Below are 20,217 nucleotides of genomic sequence, written 5' to 3'. Positions count from 1 at the left end.
TGCTCTCAGCTAGCCTGGCACTGGTTTGGAGGACTGTGGTGCTGGAGCAGCTAAGGGCTCTCTTACCATGCCACAGTGCTTTTTCTTGGCTGGTGCTGCATCTGAACCAACTTTTACCCTCCTGTTTGTTTTGGAGGTTATTTTTAGTCCGTCAGTGCCCTCTTTTCTCCACCATAGAAATTGTTTTGATCACTGGTTGTATTTACAGAATCTCTGAACAATAGGAAGTTCTAAGAGTTTAGTCAGACTTAAGCCTAAGCTGGCTGGTTGTGACTGATAAAAACAACCAAGAAGGGGCAGTGGGAACTTGGAGCTTTTTCCCTGAATTTGAAAATTGCTCCTTCATGGGGTAAGGAAAAAAGCCCAGATGGCCTGATTTTTAGAGGCCTGGTTTTTAGGGACTGTGTGTGTTGCTAGTGTTCAGGCTGTTGATGATTCTGCCTTTTGTGTTCTAGCTCTTAAACAAAGCTAACAAAAAGGTTTTCTGGGGCTTTAATAATGCTCGTAAATTACTGAATGAATAGCACAGTATACATTCAGGGATATTGCCAAGAGGGGGCCAGAACTCTTATGCCAGTTTAGAGAATGTATTATTCTCTCCTATCATATAACACCTGAATAGTATTAAACGTAAAATTGATTTTTCATTAAAAAACTTACCTGATAACTGTCTTTTATGAAATTTGGTATTTTTCTCTTATCTTCAAATGTCAGTGTTGCACCTTCAACAAAGCAGAACTTGTTTTCCTTGCTGGCTTTGTTTTTGTAGCTTTGATAAGGAACAGCATGAAGCTTTTTCCTCTGGAGTTCTGTTTCTTCTGTAATCCTTTACTTCTGCAAAAATACTCTATTATACAATAATGACACCTTTTTCTGTTGTAAGAGCTCATGCTCAGCAGACAACTGCTGAATTTCTCCCAGTAATATTTCTTTTGTGTCCTATTAAGCAGTTTTCACATCCAACTGTATTATAAAAATTACTTATTTTGTGTCAAATGGTATAGAAATAAAATTGAGTATGATAAATGGCATGGCAGAATAATGTTGGGATCCTTAATGTAGTCTTCCTGGAAGTGTATCATCCCAGTTAGGAAAAAAATAATGTGTTTTTTTGAAGATGATGTATGTGGAGTAAGATTTTTTTTCTTTCTCTTGGTATCGCTGAAATCCAGATTTATGCTGTCCACCTACCCCAGTGCAAGCACAGTCAGCTGTGACTTGGAGAGTGCAGTTGGACATTTTGCAGCTGGCCAATGTGGCACTGGGATGAAGTGTCAGGAGTGGCTCAGAGCTATGCCAGGGGGGATCAGGGTGGATGTTAGGAAGCATTTCCATACTCAGGGGGTGCTCAGATCTGGAGCAGCCTCCCTCGGATGGATGCCCCAGGCTCAGCATTCCAGCAGCACTTGGACAATGCCCTTGGGCATCTGGGCAGCCTGGAAGGCCTCAGGCTGTTGGGTTGGGTGATCTCTATAGGCTGTTCTGGCCCACAGACATGTGTCCATAAATGCGTCCCATTGGAATTTCAGGTTACTGAACCCCTCCACTGCAAAAATCATAAACCCAAACTTGTGGCTGCCATGGCAGCCTGGCACACATTAAATGTGCAGTGAGCAATCACTGTGGTCAAGCTTCAGCTGTCCCAGGGCTTCCCAAAATGCAGCACAAACAGTATCAACTATCACACACTTATTAAATAAATGTTATTATTTCACATTATTCAACCTCTGTAAAGTTGTGGCGCTCTTTTCTCTGAGAAATGTCTTCAGTTCTTTAGGGAACTGTTACTGCACTGAGTTGATGTTGAGGTTATTTGCAGAACACCTGCCCTGAGTGCAGGTTGGAAATGCTGGAGTTTAGTGTATTCAGCATCTTCAACATTTACAGAGTATTCCTCAGTGATCACGCCTGTTATTACGTTGGAGATAGGCTTCCACCAGTGTTTGTTCTGTACGTACATCCTGGCTGTGTCTAACACCAGGCTCCCTACAAAGAAAATGATGAAAGGCTCACCATTCTTGTATCATATCCCTTTTTATAGCCATCAAATGTGCGTTGCTGATAGAACAATCATGCTTGTCTAAAATGTAAAGGAAGCAGATTAAAGAGTGTTATCATGGTAATAGCATTTAGAAAACCATTAATTTTTTCCTGCCGTGAAGCACAGAAACATTTTGCTTTGCCATGGGATATATGAAAGGGAGGGGTATTTTAAAACAGAGAGAGAGACGTGCTTCTCAGTGTTCAACACAAATTGCTATTATCAGGCTTCTTCTTAAGAGAAAGATTGTCTTGAGTGAGTCGAGTCACAGTTCGTAACATCCTTTGGTTGTACCTGGTTCCTTTACTGTTGTGGGTGGTCCATAATAATGTTTCCGTATATTATCAAGTTATTATTTTTCTTAGAAGGGTAATAAATTAAGAATTAGAATAAATTAGAATAAGAAAGACAGCACATATACAACATATGAGAAAAGTTTTATTTGTTTGCATGGTATTTTCAGTAAAAGAGATTTGGGACTACCGAGCAACAAGGAACTGAGTGAGAATTCATGTTTGGTTGGCTTTGGTTTTGTTTTCTGAAAATGGACAATTTCCTGAATTTTTCAATTTCCTGCCTTGATTGCTCCAAACAATTAGAAGTTTCTCTGGATGGCAATATTTTATTTGATCAGCTGTCATTCAGCACAGAGCATGTGTCTGTAGGCATGAAAATACTATTGTGAATTAAGCAGGAATGCATAATTAATAAAACAAAAGAAAAGAATGAATCACATTAATCTGTAAATGAAGACGAAACAAGGGAACAATTTGGCTCAGAGCAGTAGGATACACAGTTGATTTTAAAAGGAATTATACACGAGTTTGCCCAGAAATTATGTTAATTCACATCCGTGGGAGCCTCCAGTAGGGATAGTTCACTTTCAGTCATGTGGGGCTAGCTGGAGGAGCTGGCAGGTTCCTTACAGTCAGCTCTGCTCCCTGTGTGTCCCTCATTCTGCCATAGTTCTCTAGACAGCAAAATTATCACACGAACTGCCCCCATTACACGTGGCTTCATCCTGTCCCTGCTGTTCTCCTTGGTGACAATGGCGCTCCATATCCCATCACTGCTCACCCAGCTTCACTCCAGTGAAGCCGCTCCAAGTGTTCCACTTGTGGGGTACACTGTCTCCATCTTTTCCCTCCACTGCCTCTTCAATCTGGAATTCTTTTCATCCCTCTGCTAGAAAGTTGGCCAGTTCCAGGTACCTCAGGGTGCTGCAAAGTTTACTGGGTCCCTGTGCAAGGAAAGCAGGAAGTCCCGTAAATGCGCTTTGAGTGACTTTACTGTCACTTGCGACAGGAAATTTAGGCGATACTGGAAATTAAAATGAGCTCTTGCACAAGGTTTTCTCTTCCAGCGAGGGACAAGGAGACCGTTTGTCCCGAGTGCAGCCGAGCCGAGGCTCTCACGGTGCGGTCCCGCAGGGCGGGGCTGGCCTCGGCCCCTGCGGCTCCCGGGCCGCCCTCCGAGGAGCTCCCGGTGCCGCCCTCAGCGCGGACCGCCGGCGAGCGGAGCGGGGGGGAGCACGAACTTGTGGACGCGCCCGTGTTGCGAAGGTAACCGAGAGAGAGCGAGCGGCCCCCCCGCCGGGCAGCGCCGCCTCAGCTCCCCCCGCGGGGCGGGGAGCGGGCCCGTGAGGAGGCGCCAGGCGCGGGGGCTCCGCTCGCCCGGGCCCGGCTCCGGATAAATGGGGGGCGGCACTCGGGAGCCGCGGCGGAGGCGCAGGCGGAGCCGGAGCGGAGCGCGGCTCGGGCAGCACGGGCAGCAGCCGCAGCAGGAGCAGGATGCGGGCGGGCGGCCCGCGGCGCTGCCGCTGCTGGCGCTGGCGCTGCTGACGGCGCAGGGCGGAGCGGCGCCCCTGCAGCCCGGCGGGCCCCCCGCGCTCACCAAGATCTACCCCCGCGGCAGCCACTGGGCTGTGGGTAAGTGCGGTTTAGCTCCTACCGAGGCGCTGGAACTCGCGGTTCCTGCGTCCCGTGTCAAGACAGGGTAAGTCTAAAACCTACAGCTTCTCCGCCCACTTTTATTCCATCAAACCTTGCCAAGAGCCTCTAAAACCAAGCAAAGTACATGGTTATCGCTGCCCCTTTCTCAGCCACGTTTTCTCTGACAGTGTAACACAAGAGACGGAAGAAATTAATTGTGTGTGACACTGACAAAATCTTCAGTCCCAGTAGTGATAGAATTCGACACTATGTAGCCCCTTCCCTTCCCTTCCCTTCCCTTCCCTTCCTTCCCTTCCTTCCCTTCCCTTCCCTTCCCTTCCCTGTCCAGCTGATGTTTGAACAATCAAATCTTTACCAGTTTTGGTTTAATTTTGTGGTACTTTAATTGTTGTTACAGGACATTTAATGGGGAAAAAAAGCACTGGAGATTTTCCTTATGGTTCTGAAGAAGAAAACAAGGCACAGTTTTCAGCATTACCTGACAATATCAAGCAGCTGGAGGAGTATCTGCAGTGGGAAGAAATCTCAAAATATTTGCTAAGGCTGCTGGAAAGCAATGAAAATAAAAGTGGTCACTTTTTAAAAGGAGGGCTTCCCTGGTATACCAGGAACACCTGGGAGACAGATGACAATAGCAGGTTGGAAACATGTAAGTAAGATAAACTTGTAAAGATACTCTATGTGTTCAGTTTTTGGTTTACAGTAACATATCAGATTCCTCTAACTGGTGGATTGTCCAGGAAAGCAGCAGAACGCATCTCGTGTATTAGACATTCAATACAGTAAGTCTCTGCTCTTGATTACAGATTGTCAATCACCAATTGTATTTTTGATTACTTCATTTGCTGCCAGCATAAACACGACGTGCATTCAGCAGAATTTGGTGCCTGGGTTCCCTTCAAGCTGCTTGTTTGGGCAATCTTTTCTTCATGTTTAGGTGATCACACCGCTGCCCGTGGGAAAAACAAGTGTGAGGGCAGAAGGAACCACATCACATTGACTGTCCCCTTCCATCCCCATTCAGGATGTTCTGCCTTGGGCTGAGTAGAGCCACAGTGCTGCAGAATTTTCTTTGGTCCCAGCTTTGTCTCTGTCCCCTTTTCATTTCCTCCAGCCCATGGTGCTGGCTACTGCTGTGATCATTCCTGGGTTTGCTAAAGGAGTCTGGGCTACTGATAAGCAGCCCCTCCTCATCCCTCAAGTTAGTGGTCTTCCTAGTGCGTTGCACGAGACAACAAGGTTTTGGAACGGATTAATCCCTATTCTTTTGGGAAATCCTATAAAATACACTGGGAAGCATAACAGTGAGGTTTTACAGAAAGTAATTGGGGTGTAATGCAAATCACAGGAACCACAAGAAAACTCCTTTCTGACAATGCCTCAGGCATAGTCATGGTGATGAAGCTGCAAAATTCTTTTGGGTGACAATGAAATAGAATGAAAAGATTAACACGCCCCCTTAAAGACATCAATGGAAGATTTTTTTTCCTATATTCTACTGCAATATGATGTCATTAATATTCCTGGACTAAATTCAGCCCAGTTTCCCTCCTGAAATCCTGGTGCAATCAAATCAGTGAATACTTAGGCTTTTATTTGGATGTGGGGAAAAATTCACCCTTTAAATTAAGCTGTGATTTAAGTCTCTCATACCAGTGATACGAATGCTACCCATAGGTTTCTTTTTGCCTGTGGCTTTATGATATAGATGCATCATAGTAACTGATTATTAATACTATCTAAAAAATAAACTATTTATTCCATCTTCAGTTCTGCAGTGTGCAGATTTGCCATCCAATTAAATGAACAATTCTGTTATTTAATATAAAGAGGGAAATGTTCTGGCTTCTAAAAGTATCTGTCAATAAATCCTACTTAGGAAGGCTGGAAGGTGCCTCTGCTAAGTTGAATCATATCCATATGTGTTTACTTTCTCTGTAAATTAACATCCGCGTTTCTGTGGTCAGACATCGAACTTCCTTATATAATAATGAGGTTAGTGCCTTAAGCATTCAGATTTCTGCAAAGATTAGTAGAAAAGTTTACTAAGATAGAGGACATAGAACCTTTGATTTCCATAATTCAACAGTTTCTTTGTCTCCAGCCTGAAGTAAAATCTAATGAAAGTAGCTGTAGCTGTACTTTCCTGCTGTTAGACACAAATACCTGATGATACACAACCTGGATAGAACATGATGTCCTGTTTTCTTTTCGGCTTCAAGAAAACACCTGAAATTTAGAGTATTTCTGGGATCTTCCTTCTAGATGAAGAAACATGAAGATCAAAAGGAATGTGCTTTACTCTTTTGAGGGCTGTGATAGTTTCCCAAACATTTAAATAATGAGAAATATTTTTCATTTAAAAGTTATTTTCAATGAAAGAACCTTATTTATAAAGGTAGAACTCTGATATATGGAATGTGGGATTCATGTGCATAGAGGTACAAATGCAAAACTGGCCTTTGGGGGTTGATTGTGTAGATTTGTCACGATGTGAGGAGTTTCAGATGCAGAGACTTTGGTTAGACAACGCCTTGGGGTAAGGTGCTGCTGTACCACAGCTGCGGAAGGTGTCCATGCACAGGAGAGATTTACCAGGTGCAGGAAGCTGAGGATGATGGCACAGTGCATCCAGCAAATTTCTCCTTGGCATGAAATACTTTTTCAGGCATATTTCGTGTGAGTTTGGAACAGAAACTTGTTCTAGGAGGAATCAGATACCAAATTTGCAGCGGGTTACTGTTCCCTGTGCAGTAGCCTGTTGGAGACTGAGATACTAAATGTGACCAAAAGAAGGTAAATAATGAACCCTGCTGCCGGCTTCTGGAATGGCTGTCCCGGGAGCCCAGGCCCAGCTCCCATGCACTGATAGAGATTCCAGCCATGAGGAGTCTGTGTCTGCAGCCCTGTGCTCCACCTGCTGCACACAGCAAAGACTGGCTGTGTTGGGAACAAACAGACTCCAAGACTTTGTTTCATGGATGCTTTCAAATTTAGCCAATTTAATTCAGAGCTTGAATTTTCAATTTAAGATCAGGAAGCCCCAAAGCTAGAAGTAAATACAGATAAATACCACAGGTGACTCAATTCAGGATCTTTCTCATTAGCCCAAATCATCCAGTGCATCCATCACTGATGCTCACACTGGGCTGTACATTTCTTAAGAAGAAAGGAATCCTTTCTAAAGGACTCACCCAGAGCAGGAAATGGCTGTAACACACAAATAGTCAAAAAAAGGAAGAGGTGAGCCCAATGCTTCTTGGAGCGTGGCTTGGGATGGTGCACCTGCATTATTTTGTTTTCACTTAATACCTTGCCTGTTGTTCATTCTGTGAATAAATTACAGTTAATGTAGTTAAAGGGGATGCAAATTTCTCCTGCAAGTTGGGCTAAGTGCAAAAGTAAGTTGGAAAATAAACTTTAAATTGTTTCTATTACTTGGCTTTTTCAAACTAATGAGACAGGATATAAATGAGATGGCACACAGAATTATTTGGGAGAATGACTTTCCTCCTACTTTGGCAGTTGGTTATTACACTAACCAAGACAAATGGGGTCTGTTTCGAATAGATTATTAGGAATATGTTTGTTATGTGAATGCACAGAGCAGTTATCTATTAAGCTTATTAAATTATAGTAGGTTTATTAACTTAGTGAATTACTTTTTTCAGGACTGGTCTATAAATAATATATTTCTCTTTTATTAGATGATGGACTATCTGCTTCAAGTTGTGAATATGAAAGAGAGCACTCCAAGCTGAAAGAAGATCACTAAATCATGAAGAAATTAAATACTTTCTGTAAGAGACTATATTTCACAAGCACTTGATTGTATCAGATAATCAACAAGGTCGCTTTTCTGTACACAAGAATTCTTTTGTGTAAAGTACTTAAATACACATATTCTTGTATGGTTCAGCAAGGACTAAATCATCTACTTCATTTTCAAGGTTGCATTTTCTCATTTGAATGGCTTTGAGATATTGAGATGTATATATATATATCTATATATCTGTATATATAGATAGAGATATATATTGTCACAGAAGGGTCTTCCAATTAATTATATGACTTACTTATCAAATCATTTATCTCTTAGTTCGAAACTGACATGACATTGCAACATTCGCAATAAAAAGTACCGAGAAAAAGGCGGAGTTTATGCTTTTATTTGAGTTAAGCAGTGAAATTCGCTGTGTAAAAACCAGGGCCGCTGCCTTCCCCAGGATAGGGCGTGTGTTGCACTTTCAGCCGCTCTGCTGGGAGCCTCCGTGCCCGTGTGTGCCCGGGAGGTGCCGCTGCCGCTCGGCGCTGTCCCCGCGGCCGAACCCGGCTGCTCCCGCCGCGCCCGCCAGGCGGCGCCCTCGGCCCGGCCGTGAGGGGAGCGCTCCGTGAGCCCGGACCGGCTGAGCCCCAAACGTGAAGGGAGCGCTCCGGTGAGCCCGGACCGGCTGAGCCCCGGCCGTGAGAAGGGAGCGCTCCGGTGAGCCCGGACCGGCTGAGCCCCGAACGTGAGGGAGCGCTCCGGTGAGCCCGGACCGGCTGAGCCCCGAACGTGAAGGGAGCGCTCCGGTGAGCCCGGACCGGCTGAGCCCCGAACGTGAGGGGAGCGCTCCGGTGAGCCCGGACCGGCTGAGCCCCGAACGTGAGGGGAGCGCTCCGGTGAGCCCGGACCGGCTGAGCCCCGAACGTGAGGGGAGCGCTCCGGTGAGCCCGGACCGGCTGAGCCCCGAACGTGAGGGGAGCGGGGGGGGCTGAGTGAGGGGGAGCGCTCCGGTGAGGGACCGGCTGAGCCCCGAACGTGAGGGGAGCGCTCCGTGAGCCCGGACCGGCTGAGCCCCGGCCGTGAGGGGAGAGCGCTCCGGTGAGCCCGGACCGGCTGAGCCCCGAACGTGAAGGGAGCGCTCCGGTGAGCCCGGACCGGCGAGCCCCGAACGTGACGGGAGCGCTCCGGTGTGCCCGGACCGGCTGAGCCCCGAACGTGAGGGGAGCGCTCCGGTGAGCCCGGACCGGCTGAGCCCCGAACGTGAAGGGAGCGCTCCGGTGAGCCCGGACCGGCTGAGCCCCAAACGTGAGGGGAGCGCTCCGGTGAGCCCGGACCGGCTGAGCCCCGGCCCGGCCGTAAGGAAGGAGCTCCGTGAGCGCTGGGACCGGGTGAGCTCCGTGGCTGCGGCTGTTTGCTGTATCTCAGTCTACAATCCCAACCTGAGTGGGTCAGAAGTGTCATATGACACAGGGATGACTGCCAAATGTCAGCTAGTTTTGACATAATGCTTTGGCAGAACACGAAGATGCTCAGAGAGGAGATGGTATTAATTTTACCAGAGAAACTGGTAATATCAGCGTCCTGGCCTAATGAGCAATGAGTTTAGTTTAGTTTAGTTTAGTTTAGTTTAGTTTAGTTTAGTTTAGTTTAGTTAGTTTAGTTTTATTCCACTATTTTCTCCTATGTTACCATTTTGCGGGAGGGTACTCTGTGGCTGACGAACTACAGAAGGAAGTCCCAAGGTTTGTAACAGTGACAAAGGGGGATGGCTGACTCCGTAGAACAGAGAAGCTGAAACACTGTAGTTGAAGGGAACCCCCTTGAATTAATGTCTGTCGGACTTCATTGTACATCCCTAGAGATGAGGAACGATGTAACCAAGAGCTTCTTGAACAGCTACTTGAGAAACCTCAATAGCAAGGAACTGAATGTCCATAATTGAAACGCAGATGTAGCCAGGGTAGATGGAAACAAGATCGTTCAACTTTTTGCACGTAGGAAGGGATCAGTATTGCCCTCAACCTCAGCAGCTAGTAAGAGAAATTCAAACTATGGCTGAGCAATGTGTTTTCATGTCACAGGGGCCGTAAGCTACCATAAAAGTAGCGCACACAGCCACCAGCCTGCTGCTGCTCCAGAGGGAACGACAGCTTCTGAGCCATCCAGCAGGGACTTAGGGTCCCTCCAGCACGCAGAGACAGTCCTGATCCACTGCGAAGCCAAATGAGCTGAACCTCAAGTCAAAATTAAAGAGCTCAGGTATCTGCTAGTTTTCTTGAATACAGACAGGATTTTGAGCGAGGATAGGAAGAAAGGAGGGAAACCAGAATACACCCTTGATAACAAATTCCATCATGGCATTTTCCTCACAATTATTCCTTTCCTGGCAGTCTTTTTTTCTGTATTCTTCTTCCTTGTAACTTCAGGTGTTGTGAAGAAGTCAAGTATGGATACCAAAAATACTATTTTGCTAATACAGTTTAAGCAAAAGAAGAAACAGACCACTCAGAAGACCATGCTAATAGCCTTAGCAAAGTTAGAGTAAAGAAGTGGTTAAGGATCTAGATGATTTAATCCAGTTTTAAGAAAAGGTTTTACAGTGAGCAATTAGATGCTGTTTAAGGAATTAATCGCTAATGGGTCATTAACTCTGACTGGTATTGTACAGTTAACAAGCCGAGGCAGGATTATTAGACTCAGCACCCAATTAAGGACGAGAAGATATTTACGACAAAATGAACAAATGGGCTTTTAAAATGGAATGGAACAATTTGAAAGAAAGTGTAGGAACATGGAAAACTAGACAGCTAGAAGAAAGATGTGTTTCATATGCCTCTGTCTCTTTATTTGTCCACTTACACGTAGCTTGTAAAATATTCATTTTTAGCAATAAACTCACAGTTTTCCTTGAAGGACATGACTGCACACAGTTGATCCACTTACAGGGTTCACATGTACAAGGTAAAAGAAAGACCTGTTTAATATGCAATAAAAGAGCAACCACCATAGCTTGCCATAATGTTTCTTCATTTGTTTGCAGGTGCTGGATCGGGACCTTATTAATAGTGGGCGGTATCTTCAGCTGCCCGGTCATTGGCGTTTTATCTACGGACAGTATTTGACTATCTCAAGTAACCAAGCATCAGCACTGGTGACAACTGATCAGGAAGTCGAGGGCTCCTTTCCAATGGCTTTACAGGATACAGAAGAACTGCAGGTAAAAGAAAGGGAGGGTGGTAATGCCAAAATATGGGAAAGCACTATTGAAATCTTGTGGCGTTACTTATTAATCAAGATCAATAAGCACAGGTGAGAACTTTAGGGCAGCGATTTAATGTGCTCACCTACAGGAGGGTTTTCAGCTTCAGAGCCTCAACTGGACTGCAGCCAAGCAATGACAGGTGAGATTGTTCCTACCCTGAGAAGGAAGAGTGTGCAGAGCCTGTGCAGTCACTCATTAGTGCATGTCTCTTGCTGACACAAGCAGCACTTCTCAAGTACACCAAGAGAAATCTTCTCTTGCAGCCGCCAGAAAAGCCATGCCTTCTTGCAACTCCAGCATCATTGGTGATGCAAGCAAAGCTCAGCTGTGAAAGGACCGTTAGAATAGGACCTAGAAACTGAAGCAATATGATTTTTGTTTTCCTCTTTTACTCAGGTGTCCTTACTAGAAGTTAGCAAAGTACTTCCCTGGTCCTGACAGCAGTGGCAGTTCCTTTCCTGGCAGCACTTTCTCTCTCTGCCAAGGTAGCAGAGACGTGTGCTGGAAGGGTGGGCACCACCACAAGAGCACACACAGTAGAATTGTCAAGTCCAGCAGGACAGTTTCCCCCAGCAGGGCTTCATTCTCCCTGAATTCAAGGGGGACCACTCACTTGGCTTCCCTGCATGCCCTGGACCAGCACAGCTCAGGGAGGGGAAGCTGGGGGTCCTGAACACAGTGTGTGCTCTGGTCCAGGGAGGAAGGTTGGATCTGCAGGGAGGCTGGGGACAGAGGAAAAGGCGTTTGAAAACAAGAGGGATTCCTATTATTATCTGTAAAAGAAGCTCTCCATACAATAGATGGGGGCTGCTGTGGAGAAGGCTATGAAGGGATGTTTAGAAACCGCTATCTAAGGTTAAAAGCTCTCTGAAGTGAAGCTGAACAAAGCTGACATACTTGTTTCTGACAGGACTCTTAAAAGATACGCACAGATTGTGAAAATATAATTAGACGCCAGCCTTTGTCTAGCCACAACGAGTGGGAAATGGTGAAAGGAGAGGTCTCCCAGTCTGCATTGAATCATCCCCAGGACACAATGAGGGCACTTGTGCATCCTTCTCTCTTCCCTAATGAGAAACATTAATTGCCACAACCTCCCGAGTGTGTAGAGTACCCCATGCCCAGCAGAGGAGAAGGGGTGTTTCATTACAGATTCTCAGCCCCATTACAGGCAGTAACGGAGATAATGAAAAATAAAGATGCCGCAGTTTTAGTTTTGGCAGCCTGGCAATGGGCACTGGGTGGGCAGGAGAGCGGGCACGGCCCAGCTCTGTGCCATCCTCTAGGGGCTTTGCTGGGCACCCAGAGTGGGCAGGATGAGCTTTCCAGACCCCAGATAGGTGTCAGTGCCCAGCCAGAGACCACCTGTCTCTCCCTGTGGGCAGCTGGGCTGCAGCGGTCAGGGGCCCTGGCAGTCCTGCCATTCCCCGTCAATGCAGAGGCAGCAAGGACTGACTCCAGCCTGCTAAGCCCACCTGAGTCTAGCACTGCTCCACAAGGGCAGATGTGGGAGTGGTTTGCGTGGCCCAAGGACTGCCAGGGCTCCAGCCCCTCTGTGGCCACTCCCATCTGGGCACACCTTCCATCATGGCCCTGCAGCCCCCAGTGCCACAGCCAGCTTTGGCAGGGTTCTGCTGATGGAGGAGGACAGAGAAGAGCCCACAGCCAAGCATCTCCAACCCCTCTTGTGCATCACATGGAGAGGAGGGTCCAGCCCAAGATGCCCATTTGGGTTCAGAAACATGATGCACAGACTCCATGCAGATGGTGTCATTTAATGGTGCAAAAGCAGAACCCCCTCCCCAGGTACGGCAGTCCCGGGCTCCCAGCCCTACATAGCTCTTTGCCCTACTGTAGCTTTTATTGCAACTAAAGAATTCAGCCAAGGAGGGAGAGCAAAAGAGATTGTTTTTCCTAAGCTATGATCAGGCCCCTAACTCTTCAGGGATTGTGGAAAGGGAAATTAAAAGGACCGCAAAATACAAAAGCAAGTCAAGGCATAAGGGAAAGGCTGGTGCAAGGGACAGTCCTCCTGTGCCTGGCCATCCGCGGCAGCCAAGGCAGGGTAAGGGCGTCCCTCGGGTGTTCTGGGATGCGTCTTCTCCATGGCTTACTCCCAGGTGCTGAGAGGGAGTTCAGATTGTCTGCCAGGGTTTGCCGATGGACTGAATGTGCTCCTTGGCCTTCAGCCGCAGGGCGGCAATGCTGGTGTTGCGTGGGTCTGCCTCATCCAAAGGGAACTTGTCCACAAAGGTGGCCCCACACTGATAAGGCGGCGGTGGCCCCATGGCCCCCAGGGGCTGCAGCGCGTGGGTCACTGCCGGAGAGTTCAGGAAGGGCGGTGGCGTGTAGCTGCTGGGCAGGCTCTGCGGTGAGGCCACGAAGCCAGGCAGGGTCTGCAGGGCTGTGCTGCTGGGCACCGGCGGGCTGAGCCACGTCTCCAGGGGCAGGCTGCTGCTCAGAGGACCCATGGGCGTTGCCTGCGGCGAGCGGTTGAACGAGAGGATGGGCGAGTCCTGCAGCTTCATGGAGGTCACCTCCAGTTTCTCCTGCCGCCTCCACTTAGCCCTTCTGTTCTGAAACCAAACCTGAAAGCACAGCTGTATCAGCCAGGCCCGAGGCAGTGGACAGGGACTCGCCCCTGGCTGCAGCAGTGCGCACAAAACAGAGTGAGGGAAGCACGCCTTGCCGGTCTGGAGCAGAAGGGAATTTGGGGGGCTCAGGCGCTCCTCCACGACCTACAGCCCTGCACTCGGTGGATAACAGTCCCGCAGCAGAGCTGCCCATCCACTCGCCACTGCCCTGGCACACAGCGGGCTCAGCAGCCCCGGGCTGAGACACGCCACCCGAAAGGCAGCAGCACCGACGACGCGGCTGCTGGACCCGAGCCCCGCGCTGTCCCGGCGGTCGGGCCGGCCCGCGGCTGTGCGGCAGCCGCGCCCAGCGCTCCAGGGGGACCCCGCGTGTGGCCGGAGCCGTGCTGCGGCCACGGGCCCGCGAACCGCTTCGGGGCTGCTCCGGCCGCCGGGACCACGGGGCTGCGCCGAGGCGCGTCGGGTCGGGCCGTGCGTGGCTTCCCGGGGCCGGGCCGTCGCGGGGAGCCGGGCCGGGCGTTACCTGGACACGGACTTCGGGTAGATTGACCTTCATGGCCAGCTCCTCGCGGCTGTACACGTCGGGGTAGTGGGACTTCTCAAAGGCACGCTCCAACTCGTGAAGCTGGTACGTGGTGAAGGTGGTGCGGTTTCGCCGGTGTTTTTTCTTGGGCTGTTCCTCTTCCGACGGCTTCGCCTCGCCGCTGCTGCCAGCGGGCAGCTCGGGGCTGGTGCTGCCGGGACAGTACGGCTCTGCGAGGGGAGACAGGGGTGTCACCGGCGGGATGTCCCCGCGGGGCTTTCCCGAGAGCGTGGGGGAACGGCGCCCACCCGTCCGCCCCCCAGCACCCGGCGTTCGTCCACAGCGCTCACCTTGGAAGCGCTCGGCGCGGCTCTGGGGCTCGGCCGTCGGCGGCTCTCCGGGCATCTTGGGCAGGCAATGCCGGGGCCCCCGCCGGTCCGCCTCCTTGGCGCTGCCGTCGGGCGGGAAGGCGCCCAGCAGCCCGTCTTCCTTGGTGAACCCCAGGATGGCCTCGATGCTGTGAAGCCTCGACGGGTTTCCCCCGGGGCTCCGCGCCGCCGGGGCGGCCAGCGAGAAGGCGCCCTCGGCCATGGCGAGCGGGGCGCCGGGCGGGTGCATGAGGCGGCCGGCCCGGGGCTCCGCCGCGGCGCTGCGGTCTCACCCGGCCTCCGGGCGGCGCGGGCAAGTCTGGCACGGTGTCGCCGGGCGGGCTGGCCTCCTTGGGGCGGGGGAGGAGTGCCGAGGGGCGGTAGGCGACAGGGAAGGCGAGGCCCCGCGCCTCCTCGGCATGGAGGGGGAGGCAGGGCATCCCCCGGCCCCCGCCGGCCGCCCCGCCCCTCCCCGCCGGCCCCGGCCCCAACCTCAGACGGCGCCGGGCGATGCCATCCGGGGCCCCCGAGGCGGGGCGGGGCTGCCCCCCGTGCAGCCAGGGGCTGGCCCGGACCAAGCGCCCCAGTCAGAGCCCAGAGGCAGGGGCAGCACTGTCGGAAACCGCGGTGGGACGGGCGGCGAGAGGCGCGCCGGGCACGGGGGGACAGAGCCGGGACGGCGGGAGCCGCTGCCGTGGGCGCGGTAAAGGGGCTTCGGCGAACGGGACGGGAAGGGGCGCGAGCCCGGGGGTGCCGGGCCGGAGGACAGCGGGTCCCCGGCACGGCCCTGCGCTGTTCGGCGGCTCTCGGAGCCTCGCCGCTTTTCTCTTGCCCGACGGCTACAGCCGAGATACCTCCCGGACGGTTTGTAGGTGCGTCGGTTTCCCGGCAGCCGCTGGAAAGCTTCCCCGCGGGGCGATCCCGACTCAAGGGCGCTGAGTAAACGCCACTGCGCTGGTGCTCTGCGGGACACTCGCCCTGCGCCCGGTTAGTTCCAAAGGCAGTTCACAGACCAGATGTTCTGGGCAGGATAGACGCAGGAGGTGGGTTCAGCCTTTCAGACTTCACAAACCCAAGGAAGCTCTAAACACTATTTGCGAAAAAGTTTTGGAGTATGCTGCTGCAGGACAAAGCCTGTGAGAAGAACTGATTCTGTGACCCTGTAATTCACAGTGCCAGTGGGGCTGGTGGGGTGGGTAGCAGGCAGGGCATGGCTTCATGGGGGATGCACAAAATGTTTTTGGAGGTGAGGCAGGGAGCCAAATCCTACATATCACTTTTTACTTGGTGGAAAATGTGGACCCACCACAGGACCAACCATGTAACAGCATCACGGTCTTCTGCTTTTGTCTTTCAGTCATTTTATCATTTTTCACGTTAGTACTTCCCAGTTCCTCTGAGGCACCAGCTACCTTTTGTCCCAGCTTGTTTACATGACAAACCTGGTAACATCCAGAGTAGTTTTCAGTTTACACTTAGCTTTGAAGATGCCTGAGGAGTGTGTATGTGAGACAAAAACACCTCAGCTGCTGCTTGGTCTTCCAGATATATTAGCTAGTCTAATAAGTAAGACGTCTCTCAATAAATCTGCAATTTTTTTATTCCCCTTCTGCCCCAACAGACTGCATATCATGTAGATTTTTCCAGAGGAATCACTTCAAAGATTGGCAGTGCTTGCTTCTGCTGGTGTACACACCTTTTGCAGGTTTATGTTCTGATGTCCCAAAATTGATTTCTGGTAGGACTGCATGGCTTTTCTTAGCTCCAGGTGAGGTTTGCCTTCACTGACTGCTTGGGGGGTGGTTTGAGGCCGAAGAACTCAGACGTCCATTTGCACAGAGGGAAGAGGCCAACAGAAGAGAACAGAAAAGGTTAGTGTGGCTTTTGTGGACACTATAAAAAGGCAGCCAATACCATTGTAGGGACATTGGAGGGTACTCAAAGCAATCAGCCAGGGGCCATTGTGTTCCTTTAATCTACATGTGTGTTTCGAAGGAATTCTATTAGTGAAGATGAATGAACCGTGCAATGTCCCTAATTTCTTCTAATTTGAAGGTGGGGGTTTACAGCACTCAAAACCAGCACAAAACACACCTGTCCCTCCAGAAGTCCTGAGTCAGTTTTGCTTGTTGTAGCTAAGAAGGATAGGAATGTAAGACAAAGGAACAAAACCCCTTTAGTCAGTGCCATAAAGGGCATTGGATCCTGGCAGAGATGCTGCTTTTAGGGTACCTGTCAAAGTTGTAATTTACAGGGTCAATACTCGACTGTTTTTGCTGTTAATCACAATATGAAGGCAGCAAAAAAGCCTTCCAGCTCTGAAGCAGGGTGCTTGAGTCCCACACAGGCCAAAAGAGACCTTCCTTCCTGACAGAGAAGCTTCTTTCTTCAGCAGTAGAATACTCCACTTGTATTTTCCACACAGAGCTACATTTGTCTCTGTAGCATCCTTCTTGCAGGTGAGTGGAACTGTTGAAAGAGGAAACCACTCTCTTGATCCCAATTTGAAGAAATACCTGGGTAAAAACCCATAACCCTAGAGCAGAGAGAGCTTTGATTCTTCCAGCTCTAGACCTCTCATTTCTCTCATGCCATGCATCAGGCAGACTCTGTGACACGCATGAGGCATTACAGTGCTCCAGAGAGGGAAGAAGTCTAATGGTTTCTCTGATTGCACAGAAGGTTTAAATAGGCAGAGAATGGTAACTGAACTTTTCCCTTCAGGTCTGATGTCCTGGCTGTTGGGTGAATCCATTACAGCCCTCTAGGATATGTATTGTGCTAGTATGAAGACTCACAAACTGATCCTGTGGTACATCACAGTTTTGCAAAGACCATTGACCTTTGGAAACTTATGGGGGAAGCCAGAATGGACTTTGAGAGTATTCATTAGAGGATGAAACAGGCAGGGTTTGTTGCTTGCCTTTCCAAGGGATACCCCTATTCCATCACCTTTTTTATTCTTTTGCAATGCATTATTAAAATTTCTGCGGAAGTTACGCTTGAAAAGTAACAAAAGTTCTCACGATGGATAGTCTGTAAAGTGCAACTGTCTGCTGTACCTCCTTCCTGTACATGTATAGTGAAAACTAAAGGGAAGTAGTTTTTATCCTGTAGTCGCTGTTGAGACATCACATGGGACATAGTTTCACACAATGAAATCAGCATCATAAAATGCCACAGGTTCCTCCTTCCTTTTCTCCTGTCTTTGCTTTATGTCCAGGTGAAATAATTACTGCCTTGCAGAGCAGGGATTTGAAGCTGAAGTCACGCTGCAGGAGAGACATCACTCTCCAGAACAAAGATGTGCAGCAGGGAGGACCTCCCTGAAAGATAAATGGGGCTTCCAAGGTCAGACTGCAAATCAACAGGAGGGAAGCAAGGAGAAGGAGGAAATACTCACTTAGAGGGAACCTGCAGCCTCCTGCAGTTTGCATGCTCTGTATCATCCAGCAGATTGTTAAAAACAACCAAAAAAGGCTTTATTTTTTTCCTCCCCCAAAATTCCTAAGGGTGCAGTTTCAGAACCTTGAAAGCATAATGCATGAGGAAGCTGCTGCCTCCTCCTGTCACTGCATTGCTCACACCTTCCTTGTTTTTCTGCTGAGACTTTGCCTGATCTGCCCAGAGAATCAACTGTGTTTTCTCTACCTCCCAGGGTCCTGTCTGGCACCCAGGAATTGCACAGAGATCTTGCTGTCCTGCTGTCTGTCTGGGCTGTGGGAATGGAACAGGGCCTGGGAGCCAGGCAGCCCTTTCTAGTGGGAGGGCCATGGGCTGGGTACGAGGGCGCTGGCATTTAGGCTCGCCATGTCAGAGGGAGAGAGGGGAGGTTCATGATATAAGGCTATATTAATGCAATCCTTCTTTACTTGTTTTCCAATTAGCCTAATTGAATTCGGATTGCTTAAAAGTGGGCACTAGAGACATTTATCTTGATGGGATGACGGTCTTGATCTCCAGCGATCCTATTAACTCTAAGAACCCAAATCCCAGGTAGGGTCCATCCAGCAGTGGCTGCTACGTGACCTAACCCTTTAATCTGCTCCTGACAAAGACACACGGACACCCAGACATGTCCCTGTCCATTCTCACACGTGCATAGCTGCATGCACATACATATGTGCATTTGTGAAGAGATATGGACACAAACATTCCCAGACTCACATACCAACACACGTGAGTGCACACACATGCAGTGGCTCCTCTGTGACCTACCCCCAGGGCTAAGCACCTTGAGAGCTGCATGTACCTGGGATGGCCCCACCACCTCCTCCTCATGTGCCTCTCCAGGCTTGTGGCTGGTGGCTGAAGATGGGGACAGCTGGTGCTGGAGGGATGAGCCCTGCAGGTGCTGCCAGGAGCAGGCAGCCACCTCCAGCAAACTGAAGATCAGGCTCCTGCTGAGGGCAGCACAGGTTTGCCGCCCTGCCCTGGCTCTGCCACTCCAGACAATGTGGGAGCTCTGGTCTAACAGTGGTGCCTAAGACAGCTCGCTCCCTTGCCACCTCTCAGTCCTGCTTGTCTCTGCCAGCCCTGACATTATTTTGGAATCTCATTAATCATTTGGTTGGTGATTCTGACTTTCTTCTTTGACCCTTTAAACTGTGAAAATGCTGATCCTATATCTGCTGACAAATTTAATTAGATCCTTTAAAGCACCAGATGCTTTCAGTAAGATTTTCGGGATGTCCCAGGCTCATTTTAATTCAGAAGTCAAAACCCTTAGGCTTGTTTATTTTGGTGTTTTATAGATAGGACAATTCAGTCTGTAAAGCAACACAGTACCATGGATACACCACCCATGTTTGTACCAGTGCAGAGGGAAATGCATTGAGCCTTACAAACCTCAGACTGGTTGGGCTGACCTGGTGACTATTTTATCTACTTTAGGTAAAGGTCTCCTAAAAGACCCTGCTTGTCTTTCCACATAGATAATTGGATTCTGTGGTGCCATGTGAGAGCAGAATCCCAAGAAGAATAAATCAGATCAGAAGTCTTGGTGGTTTTAGGCAAAATAGCTCTGATGCTTGAGGGTCCTGCTGAAGATACGTTTTCTTCACTAAGGAAATTACCTGTTGGATGAGAGACATTTAAAGCAGTAGGACATCCTCTGGAAAAAGCAAGGAGGTTCAGAACTTGTCAACTTGGGTTTCTTAGGTAAGAAAGAGATGAGCAAGAAGAAAATACGTATTTTCCTAATGCTACAAAGGGGAAAATATTGGATAACAGGTTTTCAAGCAAGTCTGCTCAGTTTATATTTGAAGAGTGATCGATGAAAGAACTTTCCCCAGCGCTATTTGTAGGAAGGAGTCTCAGCTTCCTTTTACTGTTAGCAAACTGGCTGTGTTTAGGGAAACTAGAAACTACCTACGAGAACATTTAACATATGGTTGGGAGGAGTGATTTTAGAAAGTGCTTGTGTGCTCAGCAGAAACATTTGGGGTAAACTGGCAATCAGTTTGAAATGTGACAAAGGATTCTAGTCAAAAATAGATAAAAGACATACAAATAAATGTATTTTCCAAATAAATATAATTTGCCTTAATCAACCATGATCCATATGTGAGTAACACACACAGCTGTATGCTGCCTTGTCTGTTTTTTTTGCAGACATGGAGACAGGCACCACTGTTGACTGTCAGTGGTAATGAGGTTTTTAAAGGCAGCAGCTTTTCTCTGGCCTTTTTCTGTATCTCAGTGTCTGTGCA

The 20,217-nt window shown here is 49.2% G+C and overlaps 2 protein-coding genes across 2 annotated transcripts; one reads left to right on the top strand and one right to left on the bottom strand.

Moving 5' to 3' along the window:
- The first annotated feature begins 3,706 nt into the window (after nucleotides 1-3,706).
- Nucleotides 3,707-8,145, top strand: LOC117010764 (gastrin releasing peptide). The gene is given in 4 exon segments (XM_033085697.1): nucleotides 3,707-3,969; nucleotides 4,391-4,629; nucleotides 4,631-4,642; nucleotides 7,701-8,145. Coding segments are annotated over 4 exon segments (540 nt in total). The 5' UTR covers nucleotides 3,707-3,734; the 3' UTR covers nucleotides 7,755-8,145.
- A 4,581-nt stretch (nucleotides 8,146-12,726) lies between these two features.
- RAX (retina and anterior neural fold homeobox) lies at nucleotides 12,727-14,758 on the bottom strand. The gene is made up of 3 exons (XM_033085870.1): nucleotides 14,489-14,758; nucleotides 14,139-14,368; nucleotides 12,727-13,609 (listed from the first exon to the last, which is right to left on the bottom strand). Exons 1-3 carry the CDS (start codon nucleotides 14,754-14,756, stop codon nucleotides 13,157-13,159), a joined length of 951 nt encoding a protein of 316 aa, XP_032941761.1. The 5' UTR covers nucleotides 14,757-14,758; the 3' UTR covers nucleotides 12,727-13,156.
- Between the last annotated feature and the right edge of the window lie 5,459 nt (nucleotides 14,759-20,217).

The sequence above is a fragment of the Catharus ustulatus genome, chromosome Z (assembly GCF_009819885.2).
Source record: "Catharus ustulatus isolate bCatUst1 chromosome Z, bCatUst1.pri.v2, whole genome shotgun sequence".
Taxonomy (NCBI): domain Eukaryota; kingdom Metazoa; phylum Chordata; class Aves; order Passeriformes; family Turdidae; genus Catharus; species Catharus ustulatus.
The sequence above is the reverse complement of the archived record's forward strand: the minus strand, read 5'-3'. Positions and strand labels throughout refer to the sequence as shown.

Coding starts and splice junctions, on each gene's coding strand:
- RAX (XM_033085870.1), bottom strand. CDS start 14,756: ATGCACCCGCCCGGCGCCCCGCTCGCCATGGCCGAGGGCGCCTTCTCG. Junction 14,369..14,488: donor CCGCGCCGAGCGCTTCCAAG/GTGAGCGCTGTG, acceptor CTCCCCTCGCAG/AGCCGTACTGTCCCGGCAGC. Junction 13,610..14,138: donor TACCCGAAGTCCGTGTCCAG/GTAACGCCCGGC, acceptor CTGTGCTTTCAG/GTTTGGTTTCAGAACAGAAG.